This window comes from Strongylocentrotus purpuratus, unplaced genomic scaffold (genome assembly GCF_000002235.5).
Source record: "Strongylocentrotus purpuratus isolate Spur 01 unplaced genomic scaffold, Spur_5.0 spur5_scaffold_4, whole genome shotgun sequence".
Classification (NCBI taxonomy): Eukaryota; Metazoa; Echinodermata; class Echinoidea; order Camarodonta; family Strongylocentrotidae; genus Strongylocentrotus; species Strongylocentrotus purpuratus.
The window spans coordinates 22,369,785-22,395,256 of record NW_022145610.1 but is presented as its reverse complement, the minus strand read 5'-3'; the positions used below and the strand labels follow the sequence as shown (position 1 = coordinate 22,395,256).

General features: G+C 39.5%; 1 protein-coding gene across 2 annotated transcripts; it reads right to left on the bottom strand.

The window, feature by feature from the left end:
• Positions 1–7,717: 7,717 nt before the first annotated feature.
• On the bottom strand, positions 7,718–25,091 carry LOC753534 (uncharacterized protein YER152C). 2 transcript variants are annotated; one of them, XM_030997627.1, is made up of 9 exons: positions 24,830–25,091; positions 19,157–19,275; positions 16,278–16,432; positions 14,535–14,690; positions 12,744–13,017; positions 11,805–11,919; positions 10,563–10,634; positions 9,005–9,108; positions 7,718–7,999 (listed from the first exon to the last, which is right to left on the bottom strand). In XM_030997627.1, exons 1-9 carry the CDS (start codon positions 25,046–25,048, stop codon positions 7,876–7,878), a joined length of 1,338 nt encoding a protein of 445 aa, XP_030853487.1. In that variant the 5' UTR covers positions 25,049–25,091; the 3' UTR covers positions 7,718–7,875. The 2 variants fall into 2 exon arrangements, with proteins under 2 accessions (XP_030853487.1, XP_030853488.1); XM_030997628.1 differs by lacking the exon at positions 24,830–25,091 and adding an exon at positions 24,434–24,751.
• Between the last annotated feature and the right edge of the window lie 381 nt (positions 25,092–25,472).

Genomic DNA, 25,472 nt, shown 5'->3' with positions numbered 1-25,472 from the left:
ATATAAAATGGTCTTTCCCGAGGGACTGAACTAATTTTGCAAAGACTATCATGACTATAGATTCATCTGGATGCGTTTCATGTGATTACGTGATGACCGTTGCACATGAAGCGTCATTAACCGACGCAGAGTTGCGTCAGATGCGACGGTTCACATATCATGTAAGAGTTGACATCTTGTCTAACAAACTAACCAAAGGAACAGAGAAAACGTCTGGGTTCAATTACCGCGTAAAGGGTAATTTCCTTCATTGGCGTGATTAGCGCAGGCAATAACGCAAGAAATGACGCCACGTGTGCAACGAAGGAAAAGAGTGCCATACCGGGGATCGAACCCACGACCTTGTCATCTGTAATAAATAGTCGTTTTAAACCACTCGACTACGACACCTCTTTGACATGAATATCGATGGACGTTTGACCGTCTTGGTATTTTATTAATATCGTGTATAGAATTCGTGCATTCCATTGTAAATAGTATCTAAGTAATTTATTTTTGCTCACAATTATTATATTTTTAGACGATCAAAGTGCATGAACATCCATGATAAATTATTCTTCTTTCAATGTGAACTGATGTAATTGTTATTGAAACTTTTATCATAAGGGTATAGACCTACATTCCTATTCCTATATTATAATCATATGTTAATTTCATATTTTATTTGTTACATTTTTGTTTAATACAGAAGACGAATTTCAGCATAGACTATAGCATTGACGCAAACAAAAATAGTGTGGGGGGTTTGAAGGCATTTAATATACTTTCATGTTTTTATCATCTTTTAAAAAAATATCTTTACAACATTTCGTATGAAAGTGTGAGGTGCATTAACAAAACAAACGTACCAACAAAATCTAAGAAACCGGCTTTGTAGTTGTTATAGAAAGGGGCGGGGGAGTTTTCTTCGAGATATCTGGGAATGTGCCCCTACAAATATAATGTTCATAAAATCATTCACATCTCATTTAAATTGACATGCCTTTTTTCGAAAGAAAATGTAATAGTAGGAATAGTTCTACATCATAAGCATTGCTCACGTTTTGCGTACTAAAACTGTCTTTATTTTCCCGTATAGAATGCGTGCAAAAAATGCTTGTTGTCTCTATTTTATGTGTACATGTTGTAAATATCATTTATTTTGTTCATCAAATGAATACATAACTGAAATTATTGAAATAATAATTTTACTATTTTATGATAAATATTTTTCAGAACATTCCATTTCAATGATGTGCTTGTACCATAATGGTGTTTGTTCTCTAACAGAATGCGGTCGTGGAATCAAATTTGAAACATGCCAAATTTCTTTAATTTATTTTTAGAAATAATAAGCTATGCGTTTAACTGATTATGACTATGTTATGTTGGAGGTTAATACGAGGAATCTTCTAGCCAGTTAGCCAGTTTTTAAAGCAAATTTAATTTATTAAAAAAATATATCATTTCATACCTTGCTTTTAAGGTTTAGTCTTTGTTAGCTTATTCCCTAGAATCAAATGACCGATGTAAAAACATCATATTTGCTTTAAGCGGATTACATAGCTTAGTTATAGTAAACTGTAAATTATTGGCCACAGTTGATATTTTTGCAATACCGCCACCTCTTGTCAAATGATTTATAATATATTTTATTTTGTATTTCGCAGCAAGGGAAATGAATGCAATAAAAAGATACATAATATAATAGAAAGAATTGATTATGGAGTTTGAAATCTGTGGTGTGTTATTTCAAATCATATTTTGATGCATTTTGAATTATATATGAAACTCGTCACTCATTTTGTTCGTATTCTGTGTACGGAGAGATTAGGAAATTAGGGAAGTAGCCTACATGTAATAGAGAAGTATACGGAGAAATAGAGAGAGAGATAGAGAGAAGGGGAGAGACAGGGGATAGGGGAGTGAGAGAGAGAGAGAGAGAGAGAGAGAGGGGAGGGAGAGAGAGAGGGAGAGAGAGAGAGAGAGAGAGAGAGAGAAGGGCCGGGGGGGGGGGGAGAGAAAATGGGTAAGTGCTTGTAATAAAGAGACTAAAATGGCCAAGAGGATGAAAAGGAGAAGGAGGAGGAGAAGGAGAAGGAGAATGAGGAGGAGGAGAAGGAGAAAGAGGAGGAGTAGAAGAAGAAGAAAATTTAATACCAACTTAAACAAACGATCCCTGAAAAATCTAAACACTTCCTCTGTGATTGCCCGCCATAGCAATAACTTACTATAATAACTAACAAGGAAGTAAGTTCCGTCAATTGTTCATCCATTGCATAAAAAAGCAGTTTAAACATTTCTAAATACTCCGATAGTAGTGTACCGGTATACATTTATCTCAGTAACTAAATTGGATTAACAGTTATGTCAATAACATTATGTAGTTTAGATAAGAAAAAGAGGGTCAACTATTTTGAACAATGAAAACGCCTTTGATGTAAATATACATGTACATGCGGGGTAGTATAGTGGGTGGTTAAACGTTGATACAAACATGTGACCCGACACTTGACTCCGGTGACGATTGCATTTGACTTTGGTATTGAAGAAGAAATTATAGGCAGTGGCGGATCCAGGGGGGGGGGGGGGGGGGGGGGGGGGGGGCCCGGGCCCCCCCCTTGAGAAAAAAATCATGTAAAATCACGTGATTTTTACCTTTTTTGGGGGTTGGCCCCCCCCCCTGGCGCTCAAGGGGAGGGGGGGGGGGGTGCAAATTGAAATTTTTTTGAGGATCAAAAAAAAAAAAATGTGCTCACTACCCCCCCCCCCCCCCCCCCCCCCCCCCCCCCCCCCCCCCCCACTGAGCGAATTTTTGGCCGGCGCGTTTTTCAAATTTTCGCGAGCAAAAAAAAAAAAAAAAAAAAAAAAAATGGCTCTGTAACCCCCCCCCCCCCCCCCCCCCCCCCCCACTAAGCGACTTTTCGGCCGGCGCGATTTTCAAATTTTCGGGAGCAAAAAAAAAAAAAAATTTGGGCCCCCTCCCCTAAGAAATCCTGGATCCGCGCCTGATTATAGGATCAGGGGAGTGTTTCACAAAGACTAATTAAGATCGACTTTACGTTGGACTTAAGGCCAAATAAAAAAAAAAACTTGTTTAGCGTCCTGTTTTTTTCGAAAAATAGGAAGGAGGAGGCCCTTTTTTTTTCTTTTCTTTTTCTTTCAAAATGGCCGCTCGGTAAATTTTCCCTGAAAGGCAGGCTATTTTTCAAGATGGCCGCGCCGACATTTTTTTTTTTTTTAAAATCAGAAATAGATCCATTTTAGCAGCGTTTTTCGTGTTTTTTTTCTTTACAAAAAAAAAAAATTAAAAAAAAAAATTAAAAAAAAAAAAAAAAAAAAAAAAAAAAATAGGAGGCGGCCCCCAAAAAGGAAGCGGGCGGGGACGCTAAACATGTATATTTTTTTAAATGGCCTAACCAAGCGCTTACGCAGGGGGGAGTTGAACCCCCCTTTCACTTTTTATGTATGTGTTTTGGAGGAACCCCCCCCCCTTTGTTTAAATTATAATAATAATAATAATAACAATAATTAAAATTAAAAAAATTGTGGTAATGGGTGACCCCAAAAAGCCGACCTAACACCCCCCCCCCCCCCCGACGAAACGAAATATCGATCGGCAAAATTTTCACATTTTGGGTTTAGGTTTAGGATTACTTTTAGAGTTAGGTATACTATTAGTGTTTGGTCCAGGTTTGAAGTTGGAAATTCGCTTAGTTTAAAAGAACCAATCGCGGAACAATATTGCCGCCATTGCTCGTGAGGTATACGTTCTTGTCACTATACATAAGAGCCAATAATTATAAATTTAGAGAACAGCTAATACGTACGTACGTATGTGTTTCTCACGACATGCCCCGTTGTCCTATCAAGGTTGTTGGTTCGATACCCATCCCAAAGCTTAGAACATTTACAAGTCACTGACCTCTCCTTCCTCCTCTCTCTCCCTCTCTGTCCCGACTCCCCCTCTCCCTCTGTCCCGACTCCCCCGCTCTCTCTGTCCGACTCCCCCGCTCTGTCCGACTCCCCCGCTCCCCCTCTCTCTCTGTCCGACTCCCCCGCTCCCCCTCTCTTTTTGCCTGACTCCCCCGCTCCCCCTCTCTCTCTGTCCGACTCCCCCGCTCTGTCCCGACTCCCCCGCTCCTCCTCTCTCTCTGTCCGACTCCCCTGCTCCTCCTCTCTCTCTGTCCGACTCCCCGCTCCTCCTCTCTCTCTGTCCCGACTCCCCCGCTCCTCCTCTCCCTCTGTCCAGACTCCCCCGCTCCTCCTCTCTCTCTGTCCCGACTCCCCCGCTCCTCCTCTCCCTCTGTCCAGACTCCCCCGCTCCCCCTCTCTTTTTGCCTGACTCCCCCGCTCCCCCTCTCTCTCTGTCCGACTCCCCCGCTCTGTCCCGACTCCCCCGCTCCTCCTCTCTCTCTGTCCAGACTCCCCCGCTCCTCCTCTCTCTCTGTCCCGACTCCCCCGCTCCTCCTCTCCCTCTGTCCAGACTCCCCCGCTCCTCCTCTCTCTCTGTCCGACTCCCCCGCTCCCCCTCTCTCTCTGTCCCGACTCCCCCGCTCCTCCCCTCTCTTTGTCCGACTCTCCCGCTCCCTCTCTTTTTGTCTACACCCTCACAAATCTCTCCAAGCAACTCCTTTTACAAATCATCAAACACATACTTTCACGACTAAGGTCGTTTTGTTTCATGTTCTTTTTTTCCTCCCAACAATGCCACAGAATGATCAAATGTAGGTTCAAACACGATATAATAAATTGGTTTTGCAGATAAAGTGAACCCAAGTAAAACCACCATGGGTAGTAAAAAGTAAATATTTCTTTGTAGGATTTCAGTGATATCTTGGTGGGTACAATAACCGTTCCTTTTTGCCATCACTGCAAACAAAATTCATGGAAACATAATGAATGGAATCTTATGATAACATCAGCAGACATATTAGTGATAGAAAGAAACTACAACATAATTTGATGTCAAATTTTATTTGCATTCATTAATTTGTCAAATAATCCAAATTACAAACTCCTGAGTGTTGATTAGACTGACATAACATGTTACACAACGCTAGTTTAAAGTGAACAATCACCTGGGAAATAATTTGTAAAGAGCTAGACTATATAATATTAACCACCTCCCAAAAAACAAACGTCATCCCGCATTATATGGACTAACAGATAAGTACTAAGTATGAAGAAAATAAAGAAAAGCACAAAACTGCGCACACGGAACCAAAGTCGGATGAGACGGACTGGAATTCCACCCCAGGTTCCATGCAATCTCTATTTGCATGGAGCAGGGAAGTACGCACGACGCACGCCTGTGACGTAGGGAATAATGCATATTCATATACAGTCAAACCTGTCTATAGCGACCACCCGAGGGAAACACAAAAAGTGGCCTTTGTAGACAGGTGGTCTTAGTAGACAGGTTCCTTTAGTGCATGTTTCAATGAGAGACCGTTTTCAAGAGAAACAAAAAATGTGTTCTTTGTAGACAGGTGGTCACTAAAGCAGGTTTGACTGTATCTACTAAACTTGGTGCCAATATATGCTACCGAGCACGTACAGTCGGCGTCTTTAATTTTGTACCACAGCAAGCCCAAATTCCAGTATGAACTCATTTTCATACATAACAAGCTACGAACACTTGCAAAATGGTCACAATTAGACTTTGATTATTTATTGCTTTGCATCAAGGGTGTTCGTTGATTAGTCTACTCACACTTTCATGTTGATTGAGAGCATATTAAAACATACAGTATATCTTTTCAGAAGTACTTTTTGAAGCTTGTATTTTGAATACAGTATAATCGCATGGAATTTCAGAACTTAAGGCCTACATTACACCATTGCTTGTCTAATAAAAAAAATAGGCTATATCAAACATGATAATTAATACAATGGCAAGTAAAATATAAAATCATTAATAAACATATAAAATACGTACATCTGACCAGCTTAAAAAATAAAGATGCACATTAAAGTATTTATTTAATATTTTGTCATCTACATGATGATTGAATTGATATCTTAAAATGTAAGAAAGAAGAATCCCTTAAAAGTCCTGAGAAAAGTGATACATGTTAATAATAATAATAATAATCTGTTTTTTTATATAGCGCTCAATATACCGATCCAACGATGTGCCTAAGCGCTTTACAGATATATTATTACCTCGGTCATTGGATTCTTGCTTACCCGCACACAATGTGTGCACATTTTCCACTCCCTGGGGAGCATTCAAGCCAGTCGCCATTTTACAAGCGCACACTTGCTCGTCCAACAACATGAACGTTCGTATCCTACCGGATACCCATTTAACACCTGGGTGGAGAGTAGCAAGTGCAGGTAAATATCTTGCCAAAGGATATTAGTGCCGTGTCGGGATTCGAACCCTCGGCCTTCGCATCTACAGTCAAGCGCCTTAAACCACTCGACCACGACACTCCCATGTTTAGAAGATATAAAGATGAATTTACTGTTGATGCTATAATAAGTCTATTATTCTGCAGTACAGATAACTTTAAATGATATATACATGTATTATCCTAAGTATTATGACTCTGGCCCATATTCATGAATAAAAGCATACCAACTTAGTCCAAGTTGAAAGCCAGACTTAAGGCTCGTTGAAGAGGCAAAACATAGGCAGTTTTTGTTTTTTAAAGCTCTAATTCTCAACCTCTACAAACCGCTATGTAAAAAGTGAGCATGATTCTGTTACCAGATAAAAATTATTAAAGAAATAATGTCATTGTGAATTCAATTTCTTATTTTCATTTCATGATTGGATTGATTTGGTTGAGAAATTAATATAATACGTACAGAATAATGAGCTTGACATACTCACAATAGATTCTCTACGTGTATCAAACATAGCTTATTGATAGTCATAGTTGTGACATACATACACACTCATAGGTCAATATATGGTATACTGAATAGTTCTATCCCACATACATATAACAATTTTTTTTCCTACAGTTCAACAAGAATTTGTAAATATTATGGCACATAATCATTCATTTCAGTATTATAATTAGTCTATATTGATGATTTAAGCAAAATGAAATTTAGAGCGATATTTCCTTACCTAAAAATTTGATGAAACGTTTCTGCCATAGACTCTAGTACACGGTACAAAGTCATTGAGGAAAGGCAGTTCTATGACACATGCTTTGGCGAAAATTGCTGCATAGTCTAGATCCCGCATTAACCACATTCTGAACTTCAAACCGTGGAGCAAACACTACATTAAAACCGAACCCTAACCCTAAATTGTAACCTAACCTCTAACCCATTTGCAACCAAAACCATATGTCTTTGATGCAACAACACCTGAAGCAAATGTCGGAGCATCCCCAAGGCTACATGAAATAGCTGAATAATAACACTGAGGAGCGATTTCCGGTGACGCAACTATCTATCTCAGCTGGCTATGCAGAGCTGCCAACTTTGTGCGACCAAATAAAGAAACCATGATGTAAAAAAAAAGGAATTCATTAAAACGAAACTTACAATCTTGCGCGACACACTTCCAATGCAGAAATGTCCATTCCGCATGCTGTTTTTTTCCATATTAGGACCTATAGTTTATTTACAAGTAGATATTTGTTGTTGTTATTTTGGTATAATCGGCGTTTCATTCTTTATGAGAATATTTTTCTCTTCAAGTATGTTTTCATGTTTGTTTTAACCTTAGTTATCTATTGAATTTGTGATCAAATCAATATTTTAGGGCAGTTGTTTGACGTGCAGGTAGGTACCAAAAAAGAAGAAAAAAAAAAAAAGATTGGAGGAAAAAACAGAATAATTCCGGGAAAATGTAATGCTTGGCAGCTCTGCAGGAGCAATTTCTGGTGAAGCAACTATCTCTCTCAGCTGGCTATGGTTTGAAGAGGTCTACGACCCCATGACCTCTTTGATGGCTTGGCATATCTTCTTGGCCCCGTCTGCTAGCTTCTCTGCAGGGTAGTAGCTGAAGGACAGTCGGATGAAGTGGTCAAACTTTGGGGTGGAGGAAAAACTGAAAAGGGAATAGAAAATGTGGGTTTTGCTTGAGTGAAAATGCATGAGAGCAGTGCCATTTGAGAAGTAGTTGAAATAAATGAAACATTTTCATGTAAGTTCATCTGCATCAGGGATACTTATGCTTGAAAGTTAAACTTTTGGGTCCCATTGAATAAAATTTATCATTGATGGTAACTTTGCCATCAATGGTAACTTCAATGGCATACTTGATTTTGATTGGCTGTTGAGTTCTGTTACAATGGTAGTTACCATTGATGGCAGAGTTACCATAAATGGTAAGTTTTATGCAACAGGTCCCAGATCTCAATACAAAACCTTTACCTCCAAAATCCCATTATACTTTATCTTCTGCTATTCTGGTCAGTGCACTCTTGCAGTTTTAGTCCACTCCAGTTCTTGACATTCTCTTCCCACTTGATTCTGGGTCTCCCTCTCGGTCTTGTTCCTTCCACTTTTCCCTCCAACACATCCTTTAAGAGGCTTTGGTGCCTTATAACATGACCAAAGTATTTGATTTTTCTCTCCTTTTCTCTCCTCTCATGTAATTTGTTTAAGCCCTGCCATGTCACGATGTGCAATTTCTCTTTGTTGGTTTTTATTTGTTTCCAGGATATTTTCATCATTCTTCTGTAAATCCACATTTCAAAAGATGGTATTCTATTTTCCATGGCCTTGCTTATTGTCCATGTTTCTGCTCCATACAATAGGAAAGACCATACATAACAGTTCACTAGTCTCGACCTAAGCGCATAATAAAGGAAGCTTTATGCTTGAATATCTGTTTGATTAATCGAGAGGTCAAGGTAAACAATAATACCAAAAGAGTACACATAAACTATTAATTTGCTTGTACTTTTCGAGTAGGTTTTCAAAACAATACACTTGCTGAATTATAGGCTCAACTGGCTTATCTGTACAAAGCCCCCCCCCCCCCCAAAAAAAAAAAAAAAAAAAAAAAAAAAATTGCCACAAGACCCAAAATATGAAAACATTGACTTACTTTCGGCCTGGAGCAAAGTTGACCTTATACTTCTCTCTGCACACTGCAGAAAGCTTAGCAACATCCACACTCTTGGGCAGCTCAAGCCAGAAGAAATATCCCCCCTGATATGAACAAAAGATAAGTACCATGAGATAACAAGAGAGAGAAGAAGAGAAGATAGCAATATCAATCAAATCAATCAACGTAAACTTTTACGTTTGTTCATTTTGTTTAACCCTATTTTATCTTGGCTATTTCAGACCAGGTTTTTACTGGGGGGGGGGGGGGGGGTCAATTTGACCCCCCCCCCCTAAGATCTCGACCGTTTCACTGCTGATCGCCGCGAAAATTTGCATACATGTCAAGTGAAGTGTATAGAATACTATGGTAATTTCAATTTTTTGAAAAATCCACTCATTTGCATATTTATGGTAATTTATGGAAATAAGGTCATAAAATTCACATATTTCACTACATATATTTGTTAGACCCATAGGAACTCAGTGTTATATGCTCTGGCTCCTAATGGTTAGGAGCCAGAGCATATAACACTGAGTTCCCATAGGACATATATTATTCGGATGGTCATATCTCAGCCAATACTTAACATATTCAATTGGTTTTCGACATTTGGACATTATTTAAGGTGTTCTTTCGGAATATGAAGACAAAATTGAGAAATTCTAAAAATAGATTTTTGATGACGTCACACTTCACCACTCTATGATGGTAATTTTTGCATTTCAAGATGATTTCTTTCTTTCTTTAAAGCCCGCCTGCTCTAATTTGGCCAGGGGGAATTAGACCTACATGCAAGGTCACTGCGAGGTGGTTATCTCATTAAATCAGCTCTCAATTAACATAAGAAAAAGAGGATCATGGGGGACCAACAGGCACCAATTAGGCATTGTTTGCTATATACATACCTGCCAACCTGAGACAAGAGAAATTAGGAGTAAATTTTTCTGGATGGACTACGAGTTCGCGAACCACCGAAGGATTGGGGTAGTAGCCCGTAGATTGGGGGGGGGGGGGGGGGGTGGGGGGGGGGGGGGGTACACAGGACTTTAGGGTCTATTTTTTTTTCCATGTCGCTGTGTATATCTTCTATGAGCGCGAGCGCGGATGTCGGTGTGATCTGGTTATCAGTGCTGTGTTATGCTTTAGTCTTATACATACATACATACATATTGGTATTTATTGAGCCCCTTTACATGAACATGCTCAAGGCGCTTTACATTTCAAATACAAACATAATAGTTATATACTCTCCAAGTGCATTACACTCTAAAAAAAAAAAAAAAAAAAAATAAATAAATAAATAAATTAAATTTTAAAAAAATCGGAGTTTTGAGGCATGCACTCGGAATTCGGAGTTGGTACAAAAATGCGGAGGAACTCCTCCTAAATCGGGGTGGTTGGCAGGTATGTATATAGAGGGCGCAAGTAGCTATAAGTAGTGCAGTGGGGATTTAAATGTTCTTGAGCCTATGCTCTGGATCACTTATCATCTTCTAGATGGTTCCTCTCGCTCCGTAGAATCCAATATGAAATAACAATTTAAAAAATTACATACCTCTGGAGTAGAAAATTTCACTCCAGGTGGCAATTCTTCTTTGAGAACCTTCGTCATGACGTCTACATTTGTCTAAAAACATAAAAACAGCAACAAATCATAACAATGTGATGTATGGACAGTACGGTCGATAACAATAGTGCTAGTATATCATTATCATTAGGTAGTGCCATCGTCGTCAGTCAACATATCAACAAAAAATTTCCCACTGTGTCAGCAAAACAGTGTCCACAAAACTTTTGATTTTCAAAGTAATCAATTTACCTTCTACAGCTATCAGCCTTTGTTCAAAATCTCTGCAGAGATGCCAGAATAAAATAGAGAACGATGCATTAATGATTTCGTTTTTACACAAGCACTTGCAGTTCCCTTTGATTACGAATCTACATGGAACATGCCTTAAATTTTAATCCATTTGTTGTTTAATAAAGAAGAGATGCATCCAATAGTTGACCTCAGTTCTATAACCGTCTGCTTTTGTTCAAGTATATCTGAGAAGAAGAGTTGTTGGTTTCAGAGCCATTTGAGAAAGCTCTATAATGCCTGGTATATTTTTACATTCTCAAATGCTTTAGGGTGTGGGAACATGTTGAATTATTACTGTTGGATTATGTTGGATTTTGTTGAATTATTGCTGTTAGGAATCTACGCTCCTCAGATATGAATGTCCTCCAAACTTCCAGAGTCAGTACCAGATATACTACGGGGAATGTGCTTTCAGCATCCTGGCATCCTAACTATGGAAATGCAAATCCTTTTCAGCTCCGAGATGCACTCTCCATCAATGATTTTAAGCAGTCCATTTAAACAGCAATTGACATTTTGTTACAAGTTAAGACGTTATCTCCTTATACTCTCATTTAATCTTAACTCTGTTTGTTGTTTTCAATTAAGTATTGTATTCAGAATCTTTATATATTGCAATACTTTCTTAACTGACATAATTAAGTTACTGTAGCTATTTCAAATATAAGTTTAAATCATATAGGTTTGTTATTTTGCAATTTGTTAAGTGCATAGAGACGGGAACATATCATGCGCTATTTAAGTCTGAAATTATTATTATTATCATCTTCTTTATCTCATTGTCTTTCACCTCTCAGTTTCTTTCCCTCTCTTTTTGTATCTCACTTTTTCTTTTCTTTTTTCACTATTCGATTTGTAGGCACCAGCCCCCTCCCCCTCCTCCCTCCCCCTCCCCCTAATAGCTAAGCCAATAACGAACACTACATTAAAGCATACCTTAAAATGGTTGCAGACAAAGTCTAGATGATCGTCTACGATTCCCATCTTGAGCATTGTACCCACAATGCCTCCTGTTAAGTGATTGAAGGATCCACCGCTGTCCAGGTATTGACTGTAATTGAATCATAGACCAAAGTAGAACCAATACTAACAAGAATGCACCCCATCAACACAGTTTGCAATGTTCTCAAGAACCGAATAAATACAAAAACTATCCTCACATCGGCAACAATTATAATCATTTTCAACTTCATCAATGTTAAAAAAAATAAAATTGTATTAACAAAATTCAAATTGTTGTATTATTGTACACAAAAATATTGATTATAAATTTTACACTGCTTTTCCGATTTAGAGACGGTTATGATTGTAACATACAATTGTATGTGTATTTTTTTGTTCTTATTCATGAATGGCACAATGTTATGCATCAGAAATGGATTAAACATATTCTGTGATTTTATCTTCTAACGGTAATCACTATAAGAAATGTGTCAGATGGATAACGGACTAGGAGGACAATCTTGAGTGTATATCATTCATGAGACAAGGGGCTTCAGTAATTTTGATAAAGCAATTATTCTGACTCTTATCAAGCACTGTAAATGTATATGGAGGATTCGGTGTAAACTATGTTTTTAATGAAAGAAAAATGGTTAGATGCGTCACTGTAAGGCCTAAAAAAAGATGTTGTATTGCCCTATAGGTGCCAAAACATGAGGCGGTCTGTCTTTTTTTTTTTTATACATATTTTTTCTTCTTCTTTTTTCTACCTCTTTGGGCTGATATTTTTCAGTTTTTAATGCTTAAATATTTTTTTTCTCTGAAAAACAGTTTAAAAAAAAAAAAGTTAAAAAAGCCGATCATAGATTTCAAGATTTTTGGGTCGGTCGCAAAGGGCAATACTACATCTTCTTTTTGTAGGCCTTAGCTTACTTCTTCATCATGAGATCGATGATGCGATCTGAAGCCTCAAACCAGCCCAGTCTCAATCCAGGCGCAAGGAACTTGGATACGCTACCGTTGGATACAACGTTCCCCTTGAAGTCGGGATCAGAGGGATTGTCGAAGGCGAAGAGGCGAGCAGGACACTTGTATTTCCGGTCACTGCCTTCGTCAGCTGGTTGCCATGACAACACATTGTAGACATCATCACACACCACGAGCAAGTCATACTTTCTGGCCATCCTAATTATACTCTTCATTTTTTCTACACCAGAAAGAAAAGATTCAAGAAGATAGTTTATGGTCATGTAAAAAATATATAAAATTTGTCTTTGGACATTTGAAGGTGAATACATGTAAATAAATATATAGAGAGTGTACGACAGTTTCATAATCCTTGCTGTGTCATGATAAGGCATTTCAAAATATTCTGTTCAAAAGAAGGAGAGAGAGAGAAATTTAAAGCAAGATTTAAATCATTTTGTTTTTGCCATTTTAAGGCAAAATATAGGCATATGAATAATACTGCTTTCAAACTGGCTTCTATCAGAGTCACACCGATGAAAATACCGATTGAATTTTCCTTATGTAAACAAAGATGAAACCGCAGTTTTCCCCCTGTCGCTTTCTAACTGCCAGTGAAATTTTCTTGCTGTGGCGAGCCCTTGCCGGAAGTGAAGAATTATTGCGTAATAATTAAGCCCGCGCTCCATCTAGCTAGCATGCAGCATGTTCAACCATAAGTCAACAAACACAGCTGGTTATGATAAAGCGCGCGTATACTGCGACCTTTGACCATTTTAATCGCTGTTTTAATCGCCTTCTTCTCCCGAACGCTTTCATACTGGCTGTTTCATCTGTGTCACACCGATCGAATGAGAATTTCTCCTGCTCTTGAGCAGGTCGCCTATTTCTCTTCTTTTCATCTGCTATTTAATCGCCTTTTTCTCCTCTGTTGCTTTCATACTGGTCGTTTCATCAGAATCGTCTGGATGCATCCGAGGAAAATCAAGCCAGTTAGAAAAGGGTATAAGAATCCCATCCCATCCCATAGAATTGTGTATAATTGTGTATTATTTTCCACTTTTTTGCCCGTGCTTGTATCAAACATAAATGAATCATTATCACTAGTCTTTGGTATGTCTAATAAAACAAAGATTATTGAGGCTTGATCTAGGGGGCAATGGGGACCTGCACCCTCGGCAAAACATCACGACCACCTACACCGCCGCGATCATATCATCATCATCCCCTTCACTATCATTATTGTCATACTATCATCTTCATCATTACTTTCATCACCATAATTATCATCATCTTTACAACCATCATCCTTCTGGTCATACCATTATCTTCGTTATCACTGTCATCACTATCACCATCATCATTATCGTCATCACCATAATTATCGTCATCATTGTCATAACAGGCCTTAAATTTCAATATATTTAGGGCAAGGCTACTTTTCTGTAGGGCACATTCCTATATTACAGCACAAATAGGAAGAATTGGAAAGGGAAAAAAAAATCTCCAAGGCCAATGAGAGGGGCATTGAGGCCAATCAAAAGGGCATCCACGGCCATGGCCTTGGATTAATTTAAGCCCTGTCATAATATTATCTTCATTATCACTTTCATCATCATTATCATCATCATCACCATCATACTTTTCATCATCATTGCCATCACCATTAACATTATCACAACAACTTCCTCCTCCTCTTCATCCTCCTCCTCCCCCTCCCCCCTCCTCCTCCTCAATCAATACGATGCTCATCATTACCTGAAGAAGTGCATGATCCAGTTGGATTGTGAAAGCAGGGGATGAGGTAGAGTAAGCTACGAAACGGTCTCGTATCATCTGGTTGCCTGTCTCCTAGATGCTCCGATAGCTTCTTCTCCAGATCTTCCGTATCTACACCATCATCTTCCTTAGCAACTGAATCATAATAAATGTTAAGAAATGAGGATGGTGATGGTGGAGTCTTACTTAAAAAAAAACGATCGAACAATTACCAAACTTTAATATTGAGCAAGTACAATATTGTACATGATGGTGAATCAGTAGAAAAATGTGGCGAAAATTTTGTTAGAAATAATGAAAACTGCACGTCTATAACAATACTAATCCTATATTTGATCCTGTGCTCCTTAACCCAGCTGTAGAAAGGGTACTTGGTTAGAACACACTCAAGAGTGCCATAATGGCAGATGTGCTATAGCCAGGTAATAGTAATAATAATAGTATTAATATTAAAGGCCCACTGCACTACTTGTAGCTACTTGCGCCCACTTACAACAAACAATGCCTAATCGGTGACCATTGGTCCCCCATGATCCTCTTTTTCTTATGTTAACTGAGAGCTGAGTTGATGAGATAACCACCTGTCCAGTGACCTTGCAGGGCGCTCTAATCCCTCCTTTAAACTATGGCAGATAAGCTTTAATATTAATAATAAAAGGAAAATAATGATGATAATAATGCTAATGCTAATAATAATAATGATAATAATAATAATAATAATAACTAGAACTAGAACATGTATTGACGCCCGTGTTTTACGTGGCAGCAAAAAAGCAACTCTTGGACTATCTACAAAAGGCACACGCATTTCCCTAATTGTATTGTGAGAGAGAGAAAAAGAGGGAGAATAGTCCGGGAATCAAATTCTGTTTTCTTTAAAATGATATAACATGGGACTAATGAATTTATCTGCTACATGTATGTGATAACCATGTAACGCTACGTAAGATAGTACCACAATGTTGTTTGTTGTTGTAAAGGAATTATTGGCTTGCACCCAGTAGATTAAGATCATGCATTCGATCTTGTTATTAAAAACAAGTCAGAAAAAATATGGTACAACCAGGGGGGTGTTTCACAAAGACTAAGATCAACTTTAAGTTGGACTTTGATAATGATTTATCTTAAACAGTAAATTCTGTAGATTTGTGACCATGATTTGGAAGTCTCTTGAGATACTAATGTCAGTAAATGGTGAGAGCAAACAGTGGCATGAATGGCCTGCCATAGTTAAGTCCAACTTAAAGTCGATCTTAGTCTTCGTGAAACACCCCCAGATCTATATTGTTCAACAACAAATGAAACTATTTCCAGGAAGCCAACTGGTAACAATAATAGCTGTTGTTCATTCAAATAGCATTGCAGAGACGATGAACAAATGAGAATAATAATATATTGTAGTTGACCATGAGAGTATTCACTTCTATTTCTCTCTGCTAATTCATGCGAACAGTGGATTCATGCGAACAGTGAATCAACCAAGTGAAATCAACTGTGAAATGAACTACAGGCCGTGTACATGTAAATTGCTATTCCATGTCATAGTAGTATTACGAAGAAGCAATAGCAAACAATTGACAACCCGGAATACAGCAATCGTTACTTCAATTGCTTTTCCCTAAAAAACTACCAAGTCATATTTCATGCACCTACTCAAATTGGTGCCCCAATGATGCCACCCCCTCCCCCACCCCCTCAATGTTACTGATTACAATGACTTACCTGGTACTACATTAAGCTGCTGATCATGTTGAAAGGCTGCGAGGGCAAGGAAGTATGTAGGGTCTTCTACAAAGACTACATCGCCCTTCTTGAAGAAGTGGGTCGATAGGAAGTTCAGTCCTTGGCTAGCCCCAGCATTGCATAAGATGTTGTCGCTGGGTTAAGGACAGAGGAAAGGCATATAGTCAATGATTAGTACCGGTAATCCCTGAAGCTACAACACATACGTATAACTTTGATTGTATAAAGCCTTGTTCACTCATGTGCTGAACTGCCTCAAAATAGAAAAATACCAAAATGATTTGACAAAATATAAACCATTTTACATGTGAATGAATAACGTACAGTACAATGTATGATGTAGCTTCTAGCAACAAAGTCCCCGAAGTGTAATTTAGGACATGCCATAAGATACAAATCGTCGCTGTTTTCACGAAGTGACGGTAGTGAAAAAAAATTGCATTCACTTTGCGTTACGATTTTCCTCACTACCGTCACTTCGTGAAAACAAGGACGAAATATACCTACGGAGGTGTCATGGTATAGTGTTTTATTCACCTCAATCCAAGGGTTGAGGGTTCAACTCCCAGCCGAGCACTAATGTCCTTTTGCAAGGTATTAATCCACTTTTGCTACTCTCCACCCGGGAGTTAATGGTACCCGATTTCCCAGAGGGCTTCATATTTGGCCGCCAGCTATGACCGGGGTATTAATGTTGGAGCCCCAGGAGCATTATGGCCTCACGGACCTCGGCCATTTACCATTGTTACTATTATTATCATCAGTAATATTAGGGCGCGTTCATGCTTGATTTTGACGGCCAGAATCAGGCATCTGTTACGCGTTTAGTCTAAAACACGATTGCGTTCATGCTCACTTTTGTAGATTCACCAAAAAAACGGCGATCACGATCACCGATCGTAAACTCACAAAAAGATGCGTTTACAATTTGTAAACGCGTTTAAATGGGGTCAACGCACTGACCTCTAGTGGGTCTACGTAGCATGCACAGTGCAGGTTGCGAATCCAGCTGCAAGGCCAATTAAGGCCACACAAGGAGAATGCCTGGGGGAGCCAGAGAAGTAAGCATGAACAGTACTTCGTGGAACTGCGATCACGATGAGCGTTTCAGATCGCTCATTCTGCCTTCAAAATCAAGCATGAACGCGCCCCTAGATATGTGAAGCGCATTAAGCTTTATGATAGGCCAGCTTCTTTGTGAGACTTGAGTTTTAAAGGCACTATAGGACAGTTTTGGGAGCGCCCCCTCCCAAAAAAATGAAATGGAAGCTCTTATTAAATTACCAATCATGTGAAAGAATATTTTTTGACTAATATGTGATGCAAATTTTGCTGAGGAACCGCCTACTAATAGATATATTTGGTAAATTATTATATCTATCCGGACTGAATAGATATCGCGCATGTGTCGTGTAGTCCCATATACATCTTTCTGTGTACAGTGCTTGTACTGTAGCTTTACCAAGACTGGGCCAAATTTATTATCATTTTGATGATTCCAGAACCTTGCAGTACACACCAATACTGATATGCTAGATGATCAACCTTTTCTGATTGATTCCACAACGTTTCTTTCACAATTCAATCGCATGATCAGAACTAGTGTTTACCTTTAACAATTCTGAAACATCACTGGGGGCTTGACCAATTACCTCTTTATAGACAATCAACAGAATCATGCTTACTGGGAGCCAGTGCATATAAAATATAAAACTGCTGAATCAGATGACAGAAGTTTCCCGCACTAACATATTTGCAAAAGCTGCAAATCGGGTCAAAAGTACGAAGAAAGCAAATAATCAAAACACACAGCCCCCCCCCTAATCTGAATAATAAAAAAGAAATTAAGTTAACTCATTGCCTACTGAATTATTTCATTTCCATAAGCTCTGATATAGGAGCTCCCACGTTGCCATACAATATGGATACATATTTACCTACATAATCATCATATTAAAATTAAATGAAATAAAAACTTTAAGTGTCACTTACAGGTGAGCTTATCAGTTGTGTGTGCCATTGGTTCATAACTGATTGTTAAAATTTATTGAGATAAATTATTCAGATTGATCCAGGAATTCACCATGGTACCAACTACCAATATTAATTGAATATGTTGAATAACCGGGAGGGGGAGGGGGTGCTGCATATGCTGGCTAGATTTTTACAGACGTGTATCAATCAGATATGATTATTTACGTCTGAGGACCGACTTGTAACGTCGCCATCCCAAAAGACGCGACTCAGTTTTGAACCGGGGTCGCGCCTGAGCCCTTCTGTAGGCGGAGACAGAGAGCTGACCAAGTGAACATGCCGCTAGACCAACTCACATCTCCCTATACAGGCTGGATATGCCACTTGTTCTAATATGGACTTTGCATCCTAGAATGTGTAAACACATTTGTTCTGCACACGAGGCAATTTTGATTTACCTGTGTGCTGCAGACCATTGTAACAAATACACTTTACAAGTACATGTACATGTACATCAATATCAGGGCCATGTCAAAAACTGTCAACCAATTCAAAACTTGTCAAGACACATTTATTCAAAATTGCTTTTGATGATTAACTTCCTCTGTTCACATTGATGTATATTTCATATGTATTGTAATTTGTAGGTTTGTTTGCAACTTTTTGTTTTGTTTATCATCGTATTTTGTTTGTTATAATGCTTAGAGACTTTGGTGGTAACCGCTTTATAATCATTGTTTTTATTATTATTATTATTATTGTCTGCAGAAAAAAAAATCAATGTAGTTTTCCTTTGTTGACAGAAGAATTAAAACAAAAAAATGAATAAATCTGTGATATCAGAGCGACAAGTGAGACAAAAGATAGAAATAGCTGTAGCTTACCTGTGAACAGGGCTCTGGTACCTTCTTGTAAGAAACTTGGCCATCTGAATACGAAACGTGGGGTCACCTTGCAATGATCCATACTGAAGGAGATCGCAATCATCGGCTAACTCTTCAGTCTAAAATTAAACAATTTAATACAACTATTATAATGATGATGATATTACTATGAAGAAGAATACGACTAAGGAGAAGGAGAAGAAGAGGAAGAATGATTATGACTTTATTGATAATAATCAAAACAACAATAATAATAATATTTCCATTTCTACTGGCAGCTAGTAGACATAATTAATCTACAGTTCATGTACAGTTTTGTGGCAAAAAAAAAGGATATTGTTGTGGTACGAGATCACTGGGTCTTTTATGCATGATTTCTTGTGACTTTTAGAGTAAACATCTGCAAAGAACAATTATAACAGCCATACAAGTATGATACAACCCCTACGCAAGGACCCTTACAACCGCACAACAATCTTGGTGCTTTGCCTAGCGAAAAAAGTCTGAGAATGTGTGTAGGCTTATAGCATACACACAGTCCTCATGGGTTTAACCATGGATCCATTACGGATGGACATTCAACGTGATTCTTTCTTTGATCCAATGATAGTCACCGCCTTCTGATTATTATTTTTTTTGGTCGGGGGGGGGGGGGGGGGGCGGGGCCGGCACGTGCCCCTGTGCCCCCCCCCTGGATCTGTCCCTGGATCCGTCCCTGGTATTATTACTGATTCGCACTTTTTCGCATACACCCATGACCTTATAAAACAATTAGAAGGCCATGATCTTTATAAGCCCTGTGCGTTGTAACTCTGGAATATTATGAAGAAAGTGGGGGAAACAGGATTTTAAATCACAACCAATCCAAATATAAGCTCTATCTGGTAATATTTTTCAAAATAAAATACAATACACGGAACATCAATTTCCGATTATAAACCAGAACTGCACATCGATTTTACATAATTTAAGCAAGTTATTATCTTCTGCGCATGTAGATTAACATGTGTGAAAGCACTATCTTGATTCTGTCCCAGCTTTTTGGCGGTGACCATCATGAGATCAAAGTGAAGAAACATGTATGGAATGTTATTGAGATGACATTGACGGAGACAATCACAATGAATTCGTTAAGAAAACGATGAATGTCCATCCGTAATAGGTCCATGGTTTAACACTATGAAGTGCAAGTTGTTAAAATTTACATCATAGGTCAGGTATCTAAATTATTTTACCTCATTTGTTTGTTTAATATTACACTTGAGGTCTTGAGGAACAAAACTGAACAGCAACTTATTATTCCTAGTATCATGCTACATTTATTTATCATCTGAAGTCAAAGAAATATGAAGAAAAAGTTTTAAGGGCTTACCATAACTAATATATACATGTATATGACCTTGTACAAATCATTATTTTATTACATCAGCTGCAAAGATATGATGCTTAAAGCATTCAAGGATTTCTGTCCTACTAGGTACCCATTAACTTCACCTGGATTGTAAGTGGCAAATATATTTATAAAACCCTTGTCAAAGAACAACAATGCCGTAGTTGGACAGGAACTGCTAACTGTTACTGTCAATGGATGACGTCGTCTTTCCCTTCGGCAGTAACAGTTTAAATACGTCTCCTTCCCCCCCCCCCCCCACCCCCTTCACACACAAAACTAATAACAAAATTAATAGGGCTCATTTAGAGTCGAAAACGGTACAACGAATCGTGTTCTTTCTCTAATAATTTGAGGAAACATCAAAGCTTTCGCGCTTCACGCGAGAGGGGGAAACTGAATTCAGATGAATAGGGCTTATTAAGAGTCGAAAACGGTACGACGAAACGTCTTCTTTCTCTAATAATTTAATGAAACGTCAAAACTTCCGCGCTTCGCGCGGGAGGGGGAAGCTGCATTCAGATTAGGATTAAGAGTCGAGAACAGTACACCGAATCGTCTGCTTTTTCTCATAATTTAATGAAACGTCAAAGCTTTCGCGCTTCGCGCGGGAGGGGGGGGGGGGGACTTCATTCAGCCTAGGATTACCAGTCGAAAACGGTACAATTAATCGTCTTCTTTTCCTAATAATTTAAGGAAACGTCTAAGCTTCCGCGCTTCGCGCGGGAGGCTCATCACCCACACCCCCTTATGAGCGCGCTTTTAAGTGATTCTCTTGCTCCCACCGCCCCTCCCTAAAATAAGATCCTAGCTCCGCGCCTGCATTAAAATATATAGCTATGATGCTGACTAAATTTAAGAAATAATTCGTATATTAATGTCGTCGAGGAAAATGACCATTTTGCGCATATGCAAGTACTATAGATAGTCCATAGGAAAAACAATTTAGCCTTCGGCCCCAGGTTTATAGGGTTGACTTTGTAGATATTGGAAATTTAATTTTGTCGGTAATTGGTGGCTACTTTTGTCGGTAATAGTTGGCCTCTACACCCCCCCCCCCCCCCCCCCCCCCCACTGAAAAAGGTCTAGCGACGCCCCTGATCATATGACATGCAAAGTTCCAAAGTACGAAGTACAAACAACCAGGGGCGGCGATGTCTTTTCGTGACCGGGGGGGGGGGGGGGGGGGGGGGGGTGGACGAAATGCGAGGGACGAGAGAGCAGTGGCGTAATGAGCAAAAACGATTTGGGGGGCAGAAAAAAAATCCACATCACCACTGCTCTTACATGTTACGCAGGCCCTGGGAACGTTTTTCAAATAGGGGGGGGGGGGGAGTATTTACGATCAGTCAGAGCAAAGCAAAGCAATGTGGATCGTAAATTGGCGTGGGGTCTAGAGGAAAAGCCCCGGCGGGTGTTAAGGGGCGAAGGGTTTTAGGTATGTATTAAGGTCAGATGAGCATTGATACCTTATTTTGTGACACTGGCATGCAGGTCACTAATTAGAGTGGGATCCAGGGGCGGAGCCCCCAGAAGCTCAGGGGTTTTAGGCATTAAATTACGTTCAGATGAACATCCAGGGGCCACCTTAGGGCCCTTGGTGGGGTCCAGGGGGCAGGGTCCCCGGAAGCTCAGGCGTTTAAGGCATTTAATTACGGTAAGATGAGCAACCATGCAGGGGCCATAGAATCAACAGTCCGGTAATGTACATGTATCCAGTAACCACCATAAAATGACACCTCTACCAAACATACATGTAGTAATACCAGAGCTACCAAGTATCACGCATTAGGCGTGACATCACGCATTTTAAGGGTCTAAAAACGCTCTCACGAAAGGCGCGTGCGCTAGATTAAAAAAAACCCTCTATACCTTATACGTGTGTTATACCTTAGCACGCGCGTTCGCGTGCCGAATCATGAAAATGTCACGCATTGCGGATCTTTGAACTTGGCGTCTCTGTAATACATCATGCATGCATATTATCTACACAGGGTTCTTGCCAATTGAGAAACAAACTTGGTGCCAAAACCAAGCATGGGAGATAACAAGAAAAAAAGTACTAACAGCTATAATTGTGTTATGTATACAGTACATGTGCACTGTATGTTGCAAATGCAGTACTTCCAACAACAACAAAAAATGGTTTGATCCACCAAAATAATCCTACCCCCCCCCCCCCCCCCCCCCCCCCCCCCCCCCCCCCCCCCCCCCCCACACTCCAAATGCTGGTAGGCCATATTTCACTCTATTTGCACCAATAGTGAACAAATTTCCTGCAAAATAAGCTTACATACTGTAATGTACTGTCTATAGAGACCGCACAAGGAAAACACAAAAAGTAGTCTTTGCAGACAGGTTCCTTTAGTACATGTACATGTTTCAATGAGAAACCATTTTCAAGGGGAACAAATGTGGTCTTTGTAGACAGGTGGTCACTAAAGCAGGTTTGATTGGACTTTCAATTGAAATGCATTCCATGGGATATTGTATGTTGTGACATCATTGTCATGTGATCACTTTTTGTGTGTTTTGTTTCCAACTGACAGCTGTGACAAAAAGAACAACACAAGGCATATGTTTTCAGGAAATATAGTTCCCATCACAGCATTAAAGGACTATAATCAACCTTTTAAATGAAAATAATAAAGATACCGAGGTAATACTCAGGCGCAGTTCTAGACAAATATTTCTTTTGTGTGTGAAGGGGGGTGGGGGAAGGAGACGTATTTAAACTGTTACTGCCGAAGGGAAAGACGACGTCATCCATTGACAGTAACAGTTTAAAATACGGCTGCAAGAATTTCAAAACAGAGTTCAATTTCGACCAACAAAACGCTGAAAAAAGACATATAAAATGCATCATACAGTCAAGCTGGTAAGTGGAACCAATGTATATAGACAAAATCTAGGCCTACTTTTCAAGTACAAAATATAAATGCATCGGATATCATGATATGAATCCGCTAAAATTACATCTTAATCTAAAGTTTGGTTGCCAGATCTGGCCACCAAAGTTTGCACAGGACACCCTATGGCCGGCTTCCGTCTCTAAAGAGAAGAGCTGACTCTACCCAAAATTCCAAATCAGAGGCTAACGAGCGAGAGAAATTTTTGGTCTAACAATCATACAACTACTCTAGCTAGGCCTAGACTAGACCGAATTTTCCGTCTCTTTCGTTCGTTAGCCTCTTATTGGGGTAGGGTCGGCTCTCTCTTTAGAGACGGAAGCCGTTTATACACATGTCCTTGCTAACGCCACGGCCAGTCCTGGTCGTAGCGTTTTGCCCCCAAAATCCCCCAAAATGTCATTTTACCTCGAGCATGTTATATTGTAAATTAGGCCTAGGCTATAATAAATCAGTTCCACTTACCAACTTGACTGAAATAATCAGTTTAATAGTCCCTTTTAGGAAATTATGGGTCAAAATCGGAATCCATGTTGAAAAAGATTTTCAAAATGGATTTCGATTTTGACCCATAATTTCCTAAAAAGGGACTATTAAACTGATTATTTCAGTCAAGTTGGTAAGTGGAACTGATTTATTATAGCCTAGGCCTAATTTACAATATAACATGCTCGAGGTAAAATGACATTTTGGGGGATTTTGGGGGCAAAACGCTACGACCAGGACTGGCCGTGGCGTTAGCAAGGACATGTGTATAAACGGCTTCCGTCTCTAAAGAGAGAGCCGACCCTACCCCAATAAGAGGCTAACGAACGAAAGAGACGGAAAATTCGGTCTAGGCCTAGACCTACAAGGATATGGAAGGGAAGAAAAGTACTAGTAGGGGGTCTATTCAATCTAATCCAGGGAAGAAATGCAGTCATCATGACAAATATTTTTCACATGACCAGTGCAATAATATGTTGTTGTTTATAATACCAGCCGTGCTACTGTGGCTTTCTGCAGCATTCCAGCGGTGCGATGGAGAATCATCTCCCCAGGAGCTCCGGCGAACATGGCTGTGATGTCAGCCGATATCAGGCCGTTTTGACGAAATGTAGTAACGTAATATCTGTATGTTTCCCTCTCCGTTTTCGACATATTCTCCAATTCATCAAGCGACATGTGAATTAATCCCGCCATTTTGCATCCAACTCTCAATAAAATATTGACAATTGCTTTTGAAATTGAAGGATTTAGGGCATTTCTTGCAGAGAAAAACTCCCAGACTAATTCGGTCAGCTCTATAACTATAGAACATCACCTCCTGGCATGGCCTCATGGCCCCCGGCCTCTCCCGCGGTACCCACTCGTTCTTTTATAGGGCCTACTTACGAATCGGCGGTGTGTAGCCTTCTGAATTTCAAGCGATGATTTGCGAAGGATGTCTTCCCCGGGTCTACCCGAAGAAAGCGCAATCATGCCAGGGCTAAGATTAAAATTCAACTCAGCTTGTTCAGATGCGAAATAGCCATGTCTTTTAAGTTCATCGTTGGACATTCGCCCAAGAGCATCAACAGAAACCCGTTTGTGCTCCATCTTTATCATGTCCATTGTCGATGTCTAACGTTAGTTCTCGTTCGTTCGTTCGTTCGGTCCGGTCGGTCTGCCTGAGAAAACAAATCTCAAAGTGTAAATTGCTAAATAAACAGGACCATGGACTAATGGAGTAACTTTACTATACTGAAACATGGAGGGAGGGCCATGGGGGGGGGGGGGGGGGGGGGGTGATCGAAATACCGAGTCTCTAACCCTGCATGACATGGGGACCGCCTAATTCATGTGATGCGACCCCATTTATTTGATTTTTTTTTCTCATGAAGAGTGCCCTTTCCTATTCGAATGAGGGGGCTGTTTACATGCAATCTCAAAGAGATTCGATCATACACAGTATGTCCTCCGTGCAATCTGTGCAATCTCTTTCTTTACGCATATTTTGTGCACATGACTGATCGAAGGGTCATCTTTTTTGTCGGTA